This window comes from Lycium barbarum, chromosome 3 (assembly GCF_019175385.1).
Source record: "Lycium barbarum isolate Lr01 chromosome 3, ASM1917538v2, whole genome shotgun sequence".
NCBI classification, from domain to species: domain Eukaryota; kingdom Viridiplantae; phylum Streptophyta; class Magnoliopsida; order Solanales; family Solanaceae; genus Lycium; species Lycium barbarum.
The window spans coordinates 34064467-34074913 of NC_083339.1; the positions used below are offsets into that span (position 1 = coordinate 34064467).

At 37.2% G+C, this 10447-nt stretch overlaps 1 protein-coding gene across 1 annotated transcript; it reads right to left on the reverse strand.

The window, feature by feature from the left end:
• Window positions 1-206: 206 nt before the first annotated feature.
• Window positions 207-662, reverse strand: LOC132630689 (uncharacterized). Its single transcript, XM_060346247.1, has one exon. It carries the CDS (start codon window positions 660-662, stop codon window positions 207-209), a length of 456 nt encoding a protein of 151 aa, XP_060202230.1.
• Window positions 663-10447: the final 9785 nt, after the last annotated feature.

Sequence of the window (10447 nt, forward strand, 5' to 3'; positions counted from 1 at the left end):
TCCATGTCATCAGCATCAAAGTTCACCAAAATGGAAACAAGAGCTTCACCCAAACATTTCTCTTCCATCTTGATTTCAATAGCTCCGTCAATAACACCAATCGAATCAATAACCGAAATGCTCTCGTAAGCACTCGGTAACTTCATCCCCTTACTAGGCTGGAATGTAACTTTCTCATCATTGACCCGAAATTTGATTTCATTCTTTTAGGAATCCATAAGAGCCCTTCCCGTAGCAAGGAAATTTCTCCCCAAAATAATATAAATATCCCTATCAACAGCAAAATCAAGAATTACAAAATCAGCCGGTAGAAGAAAATCACCAACCCAAACTAGTATATTATCTACCACTCCAACCGACCTCTTAATAGATCTATCAGCCATTTGTAGTCGCATGGTAGTAGGTCTAAGCATCCCCAACCCCGACTTCTTGTATATAGCAAGCGACATTAGATTGATGCTAGTCCCATTATCACAAAGAGCACGAGAAAAGTCATGGTAGTTGACAGAACATGAAATAGTAAAAGCCCCTGGACCTTCCTTCCTCTGAACCACTGTTGTAGATAATATCGAACTAACATGGTGAGTCACAATCACAGTGTCGTGCTTCAGAGACCTCTTCTTTGTTAACAAATCTTTCAAATACTTTACATATCCGGGCATCTCCTTGACAGCCTCCGGAAATGGAATGTTTATCGATAACTACTTTAGTTGATCATAGAATCTCTAACACTTAGCATCTTCCGTCTTCTTCACCAACCTTTGAGGAAAGGGAGGTGTAGATTTAAAAAGTTGGGTCAAAAGGAGAAGATCCCCTTTAATAGTTTGCTTGCTGGTGTCACTGGTCTCAGTCTTCTTTGAAATTTCTTGAATATTAGCAACCTTCTCGATAATAGGAATCTCTGTCGGAACCTCTTCAATAATAGTTGGCATACTAGATTGTTCCTCTTCCTCTTCAACAACTAGCTTAAGATCAATCACCTTCTTTTCAGCACTCTGGAGTATTTTACCACTCCGAGTACTGATAACATATACACGATCTACACCACCTCCACCATTCTTCGAATTTGGAATAGTATTACTCAGCAGTGCTCCCTTCTGTGGAGGGTGATTCTTTCTTGAAATATCCCTCATTTGTGACTTGAAATTCTGAATGGAAGCAGCATGAGATCCCACAGTTTCAATCAACCCCTTCAATGTTCTATATGTTTTGTCTTGGTTGGCTAGCACCTTCTCAAGCATGCTCTCCAATGTAGAACTCCCTTGCTCATTCAACTGATTGAATATAGGGATTGGAACTTCTATTTCTAAAGTTATTATTATTATTGTAGGTCCCCTGGTTCTTGCCACTATAGTTGTTGTTGTAATTACCTTGTTCCTGTTGAGGTCTCCGTTGATTCTGAGTCTGATTCTGATAGCCTCCTTGGTAGTTTTACCTTTGGTAACCCCCTTGCGAGTTATTAACACAGTTAGCATCTTCACACTGCATAGGAAGCCCCTCTTGATATGGACCCTCTTGAAACTTTGTACATGCCCTTGGGCATTCCCGAAACTTCTTCAACAACAGTAACCTTTTTTCGCTTCCTTTTAATCTAGTCTCTTGGTCAGCAACGAAATATTGGTTGCTATCTGAGATAGAGTCTGCTGAGTCTCTTCATTCTCCTTCATAATGCTATAGATTATTGGAGCTCCATAGGTTACACTGGCAGTACCACCCGTATGCCATGCTTGATTGTGAGTACTAAGCTTATCAAGCAACTGAGTAATTCGGGCATATGTTTTGTCCATAAAATACCCACCAGCTGCATTGTTCACTATTGCTTGTGTCAATGGATCTATCCCTCTATAGAACTTCTCCATCAATATATTATCCGAAAACCCATAATTTGGAGACTTCTGCAAATATTCTTTGAATCTTTCCCAAGCTTTAAATAGTTGTTCCCCCTGAAGCTATTTGAAATCATATATCTTGTCACAAATTTTAGCTTTCTTGCTTGGCGGAAACCACTTCTTGAGAAAAGCCGCAACAAGCTCTCCCCACATATGAATAGTGTTGTGGGGCAGCTTCTCATACCAAGCTCTTTCTTCACCGGCTAAAGAGTATTTGAAAACTCTTATTTGAATAGCATCATCTGGAACAACATTCTGCATATGTTTGGCACACACACCCACAAAATTCTTCAAATGTTGGTGAGGGTCATTATCAGTAGAGTTCCAAAAATATCCCTCAAGTTTGAGCAGTTGGTAGATAGTGGAGTCAATCTTGCAGTTTGCAGCATTCACCCTAGGTGGAACAATAGCAGAGCATATTCCACCTCGTCTAGCATATCCACAAAGACATTGTCAACCTCCACTTCCACTGGTGGGTTTTGCGCTTGCAAACCCCTATTACCACCTGCTCCAAGTCCTCCTCTGTTGTTCATGATCACCTGGTTCATTGTAAACAGCAAACAAAGTGTGACGGAATAGAAAAAAAACTTTAAGTAAAGCACAAACTCTTTAGTAATTTCAAAGTGGTATTCCCCGGCAACGGCGCCAAAATTTGATACGCTAAAATTACACTTATTAAATGATGTAAAGCTGATGATGTCAAATATAGTAACCCAATTAGGTTGGGGTCGAATCCCACAGGGAATATAGTGTGAAAAGGTTCCTAAAGTCGTATAGTACTTTCTTGTAGTCTAATTTCGTATTCCGTTGAATTTGTAGAAAATTTGTTATTAACTAATGGCTTTGATTTTAATGAATATGATTAAATAAACCAAGGTTGTGTCCCCCTTTAGATAGAGTGTATGCTATGGGTATATTCTTGCTATACTTGTAATGGATCGTTGTAAGAATGCATTTAACCTCTAATAGAATCCCTAATATTTCCCAATAGATAAGGATTATCTCTCTTTATGATTTTCCCAAATATAAAAGAGTGTATACGAAGAATGGTTAATCTTGTGCCAAGTAAATTCCTCTTATCCCAAAGTGAATCTATTAAACAAGGGTTAACGCCCCGAGTTCTTGTTACTTGTTCTTACCAAACCCTAATTTATCTTCCCAAATAAAACAAGGTTCATGGCTTAAGCTAATGTTTGTAACCATCAACTAACAATCCAGAACAAAGAGTAAGTAAACCCTAACAATCCATGAAACATATATCAATTTCAATTCTCAATCACATAAATACCCATCCTAGGGTTCACAGCCGTAGTAATTGATTTAGCTACTCATATTGGAGAAAGAACAACATAAGATAATAGAAATCATAATGCTTATGATTGATTGGACTTAGAATAAAGTAATTGCAATTGTCTTGTTCTCCAAAAAGCTTCAAAAAACTGTAAAGTATTCAATGCTAGAATAATAGAACTGAAATTTGATCAATAATAATCTACAAAAAACCCTACATCAAGTATTTATAATGGTCCAAGTCGTGGAAAATACGTTGACAAAAGTGCCCCCGTTGGATTGTTATACGGACCATAAATATTATACGGTCCGTAAATCTCTTGCTCTTGTCCGTAAAATTGATGTCTGGTATCAGAATCTACGCCCATTCTTCACGGACTATAAATGTTTTACGATCCGTGGATCTTGACCGTGAATTCAGTCTTCAACTTGGACTTGCTGTTGTTGATTTACGGTGGGAATTTACGGACCGTAAATATTCTACGGTCCGTACTTTTCTGCCGTCAATTCTTTCTTCCCTACAGTTGTTTCTGTAACTGATTTACGCCAACATTAACGGACCATAAATAATATACGGACCGTATTTTTCCTCTGTAAAATTCCTTCTTCAGTTACTTCCACTTTTTGCATTTCTTTTTCTGCTCTGTTTACAAAATTCCCTGACTTTTGCCATAGACACACTAAATACCTGCAACATGACAAAACACATCAAAAGACCCAAACTTTCTTGAAAAACAAGTAAAACTCGCCATTAAAAATCATCAAATGTGCCTAAATTACGTGGCACATCAATAGGCCAAAACATGTAGATTATCATTATTCGGTTGATCATGTTTGAGAGTCGAATTATGCCAATACAAGCCAAAAAAATATGTCAATACAGACAATAAAAAATGAAGGGAAAACCATTCTTGAGGGTCCCTAAATAGCCCTACGGCGCTTGTTTGGGGCTAGCAACCCTTGATGGTTACTCATACTTCGAGATGGCAAGGCAAACCATGTTAAGATTCATAATGGCTACTCTTCCTCCTGAATAGCAAGGAAAAACAATAATCATGACATATTAATCAAATCACTTTTATCGTTCAGTTCATCTTCCCATAATACGGGTATTTCAAGTCATTATTCGATTTATAAATCATGTTCAAAACAATTGGTCAAGGTTCAAGTTCAACAACTCGTTCATAGGTTAAACCATGTTTAAAGATCAATGCTTCAAAATTCAAGTTCAATAACCCGTGCATAAGGTAATTCATGGATACATACATATATCATAATATGAAATAAAATACGAAGGCTCGATGCGAACTTATCTTGCACGCGTATAAAGCCTTGTTCAAACCACTCTTATTGTCAAAAGACATTTTTAAGGGAGACATAACTTAATCCTGCTAAACTGATTCAAATGCAAGCCTCAATAATCAAACAATCAGTCTACATATAATTGAAGTCATAAAGATCAAATTGATCCAATTTAGGTTCCCTCCAATTTAGGTTCCCTCCAATTTTTATGAAAATTAGAGATTTAGCCTAGAACGGTATTCTTCACAATTTAGGTCAATACCCAACACATTCTAGGGTTTTGGATCATCCTATTATCCTTATCAACCAATTAGAATCACTAAGAAGGAAAGTTCATACCGTTGACGAAATCTCTAAAATCCTACCTCAATTGCTCTTTGTTGAATTTTAAAGAATCTAAGGATTAGATGATAATTTTGTGTTAATCCTTGTTAATGTGATGTAATAACCACAAAAATTGAGAAGAAACTCACCTTATATGGTTTGTGGGAGCCTAACGGTGTGTTTTTGTCAAAAAGATCGGCCAAAACAAAATAGGATTTGAAATCCCGAAAATTTCCGTATTTATAGAATTTTTGTCAATTTTGACGTACGGCCACCACATACAGCGCAACGACCCGCTGGGTCGTTATGTGCATTTTGACCATTTTACGCCTGGTGGTTCACTTCCGAGACTAGAAGCGAGTCTAGTGAAAATTTTAAGATTTAGAATTCTAAAATGAAGGCATTTGATTTTATTTTATGCACTTGTTTGATAACTTGTTTTATTTTGTTGGGGGGTTAACTTAGTAAATTAGATCTACATTTGAAATTCCGAGGCCACGGGTGAGTTCGTAGCGTATTTTTACATATGTGTGCATATCTGGTTTGTGTATGTGGGGCCTCAAATTGATGTCAGGATTTTGGGAAAAACTTGGTGAAAACCCAGAGGATGCTGGTTTTGGTGCGATCGCCACAGCGAACATGGGGCCGCTGCAGCAGAGCCGTCACGGCGCGGCACTGGCCGCCACCTCAAAAATTGAGATTTAAGGGGGAGTACACCATAGCAGGTGTTGGACCGCCATAGCGGTACCCCGACGCCGCTGTCTTGACCACTATAGAGAGTAGTGGAAACTAATGAACGTCGCCGTAGCTAATGTTCTGGCCGTTACAGCGGGACTGCTGCAGCACACCTAATGACCGCTGCAGCGATTGACGGGAGGCAGAACCCACTTTTATATTGCTAAGTATGAGCCATTAGTCACATAACTCCAAAAATAGTTTCGAAGAGAGGAAAGGGCGATTATTCTAAAGCTTTGGTGGATTCATCTTTGAGGGTAAGTTCTAACTATCATCTTGTTCACTTCCATTCCTTCTTTAAGCTCTATGACTAGTTTAAGGTTCTTTAATGGTGGATGAAAGTCATAGAACCTTACAATCAGTAAACCCTTGAATAAATTATGGATAGTTGATTTTATTACTGCTCTATCATCTAGAAGAGTAGGTTACTACTTTCTAGGATGGGAATTGCTTAATTATTGTGAGAATTATATATTGAGACTTAGGGTTCCACCCAAAATGGATATTTTTGCCTAAAATCTGATTTGAAAGGGTTAAATTGATTAGCAACCTATAAATTGGAGGATTATGATCGTCGGGAATGAGGGTAGGATAAATTCACCCTTAAATGCTGGTTTTGCCCATTCGAATGGTTATGGGTGGTTTGGGATATTCTTTCCCAATGTTGATTTCTATGTAGATTAGATGGTCTTTCCCACATCGTTGGTTGTAGTTTGAAGAGCCATTCGCAGAAACATAAACGCACTCCTATGAACGTGGAAAAAATACCGGATTCGATTGGTCGATTCAAATTGGAATTTTCAAGTCATCCATAACTATTTAGTCAAAACAAGAATACATTTTGATCGAACCGCCTAGTTTGCTTTGTTTATTGGTTTATTGTAGGGCATATCTCATTGCAAGATTCATTGACTGGAATCCGATTTTATTTCCATTATAATTATTTTCATTTTATTTAGTTAATAGAACCTTCTAACTAAATATTACTCTTATACAAATTCTCTTGTTTCTCTTGTTTTTTTCTCTAAAGACGGGAAATTCTAAATTAATTACTTATCTTATTTCTTCTTTAATTAGAAGTTATAGAAATCCCCATTTGTTCGTAAAGAGAGGTCGGAAACCAAAAAGAGGCTGAAAATCATATTTTTTAGCCTTAAGAGTTCCATAAGTCTAAAAATTTTAGTTTTAAAACCTAAAGGTTTTTGTCACGACCCAAACCGGAGGGCCGCGACTGACACCCACGACCCTACTCGGCTGAGTGCCATACTACCATTCCATCCAGGAATCACAACTTTTTGTGAACCTTGAATCTACGAAATGACACTTCCGTCAGGTAAAAAAAACTTTTCAATATAACTCTTTCGTCAAATCAGGGACTTCTCCCTTATTGATAATTCAAAGAAAACCTTTAGCCACAATAAAATCTTTAAAAATAAAGCATAAAAACACATCGACCTATTTGGTAGGTTTACACAACTGTTAACATCTCGACGCACTATGCACATGACACTATTTGCAAAAGTCTCTAACATACACGAGATACCATAACATAAGTACTCTAACTCGACAACACTCCGAACTGAGATGGAGCTCACCAATCCAGGTGATAGCCTGGGAACATCTTATAGCCAATGTCTTCTACTCATCTGTATACACCTGCGTGGCATGTAACGCAGTGTCCACAAGAATGGACGTCAGTACGAATAGTGTACTGAGTATGTAAGGCATGAATTACAACATAATAAGAAATATAGAACATAACAGGGGATAAAGATTACCTGTACATTTGATTGCCTCTTAAGGCGGATACCATACATGCAACTTTAACCTTTTTAAATAAATATGTACATAAAATCATGGAAGAAATCTGAGACATTTCAATGAATGTGCAAAGATAAATAAATCATTATGGCTATATCAACAAAACACATATATCTATAGAAATGCGACAACATAGGCCACATCGTCACCCCTAAAAACATCACAACATAGGCCACAACGTCACCCCCTGCCAACTGTGCCTTATATATATAAACATCACATCATAGGCCACAGCGTCACCCTCTGTCAACTATGCCTTATATATATAAACATCACATCATAGCCATAGCGTTACCCCCTGTCAACTGTGCCTTATATATATATATAAACATCACATCATAGGCCACAACGCCACCCTCTGTCAACTGTGCCTTATATATATACATCACAACATAGGCCACAACGGCACCCCCTATCAATTGTACCTTATATATATGCATCACAACATAGGCCACAACGTCAACCCATGTCAACTGTGCCTTATATATATACATCACAACAAAGGCCGCAGCGTCACCCCCTGTTAACTAAGCCTTATATATATACATAAAGAATGAGAATGAGTGTTGTGCATAAGCAAAATGAAATAATAGAACTTGGTAATCTCACAAAATAACTTTACACACATATTATACTCATAGCATGCATAAGGGTTCAAACAAAAGCTACCACTTTAGCGGAGTGACGTAAGGTCGGTAATCTCCGATTTATATTATGGAATAATCATCATCGCCCTATCTCACCTTGAAGGAAACAAGTATTATAAGTTGAGACCAACAACAATGAATAAAATCAAGAAGATCATGAAATACGCTCAATAATCTCATAAAAGCATTGATCTCATAACTAGAGACTTTTAACCATAAAATCATCATCATCATCATAGAAAATATTCTCATTTTTGACATCATCATTGTCATCGTAAAAAAAACATGTTCATCGTTGTTATCATAAGAGCTCACAGAATCATAAATCTCTGGTTTGGAAAATACAGGCATTTTGGAAAACATTTATGATTATCGGGAAAGGAATCATGCCTTGGAGTCATAAACTTCTATCTTTTGAAAATAAAGAAGTTATGGAAGCATTGATGAAATCATACCATAGGGATCATGCCTTTGAAAGAAAGGGACGAGCCTTAACATACCTGATTGATCTCCTGCGAATTAACGCTTATTCTCCTGAACTTGCAAACCTACACTCAAGAGAAATTATACTACAGTTAGAGTTATCGTCATATGCCTATCTCAAGTCCTTAAACCAAACTCTTTTAGATTCTCTCAAAATTCAGGCAGCATCTCCCCTGTTTATATGCCTAGCCCAAAATCACAATCCAGCACCCAACAACAACAACAACAATACCGTCATCAACAATGATATTATCAATACCAATATATTCCATAAAACATCCCACACAATGTTTTTCAACATACAACAACAATATACACTTCCTTTCTTCCCAATCAAGGAGCATAATCTCATCAATACACTAAAAACATTAGATACCATCTCTATACATGTAAATCATCCCATCCACATGGCCACAACATGCTAAAACAGTCCACGAACACAACAACTACAACACGACACTCTATGACCTTTCCTCCATAACTATTTTCACTTTTAAGACTTGTTAAACCTTCAAATCAACTCAACATAAGAGATATGATGAAGAACATACCGTAGACTTGAAGAAATTCAGTCACACCAACTTCCTTCAAGTCCAAAGTTTCCACAACATCACATAGAAGCAAGAACAATCACCTTTCATGGACTAGTTTGGTGTAATCTTGTTAAATTCTTGATTTAATGGTCTATAAATGTTTGGGGGATGTGTTGAGAAGTTTCTAGGACTATTGAGAATGTAAAATGCTGAAAAAATGGAGTTAATGGGGGTATTTATACCCCTCATAAGTCGGTTCCGCCAACCTTCTCAAGGGGGACCCGCGGAAGCCATTTGGCAGCTTGGAGTCTTTATCCTAAAATGGCTATAATTCTTGATCCCGATATCGTAAGAGGGCCCACGACCTATGGTTGGAAAGATATTTCAATTATCTACAACTTTAATTTTTGGTGTGTTTCAAAATTCCAAACTTATAATAGCCTTTTGGCCCCGCCAAGTCAGATCATCCGAAAACGTATCCTTAAATCATCCTTTTAGAGGGCTTATGCCTATATTTGGCTTAAGGGCCCTTCTTAAGAGTTGCTCAAATTCCCATGTACTACTTATATCACTTTTCATATGTCCTTTATAAAACCCGTACATGTGGGCCCCACCTTAACTTACGGTTACGAGGGCTATTCATCAAGTAACGTGTTAACTGATTTACTCCATACGGTCTCCAAATATTTTATATATATATATATATATATATATATATATATATATATATATATATTCTTATAGTCAGATCATATAATCTTCATCCCTGATCTAGTAGCTAATCTCTTTGCTCTTGAAACTCATAACTCGAAAAACATGCTTCTGAAGAAATAACTAACATACCTGGATACCGAACCACAGCGCTTCTGGCCTCTTAACTGAGGTCTGAACCAATTATGACCTCATGTACTCCAATAGCTCATATCTTCCTCATTTTTACCTTAGTGACCTTTAAATCTCATAACTCACCTCTTGATACTCTCGTAACCCTCGCTCTGCAATTGTGTTAACTCTCTAACTAGTCGTAGCTCTGCTCAACGTAATCATCTTTGCATCAATGGAAAACATAAGTTCTGACTATACTTCATTTTACTGACAAATACCGATCTGTAGGAACTAAGTAACCCCAATTCACTAATCTAAGTTATATAAAATCATCTTAATATCTCCAGTATCCTAAAGTATAACAGGAGCAACCCATATCTTTATGACATTCTTTAACTCAACCTTAACATATAATCAATTCCATAATCCTTTCTATAAATAATTTCGTTTGAGTTAGTCGTGAAAACCTTCTCTTTATTAGCCACAACAGAACTCATTTGTCGACTTTCCCTGAATCCCCCAATAGACCTTGTTCCTACAAAACCTCGAATGTAACCCATTTTAATCCTTCAGACGACTAATCCTCTTCCTGATAAAC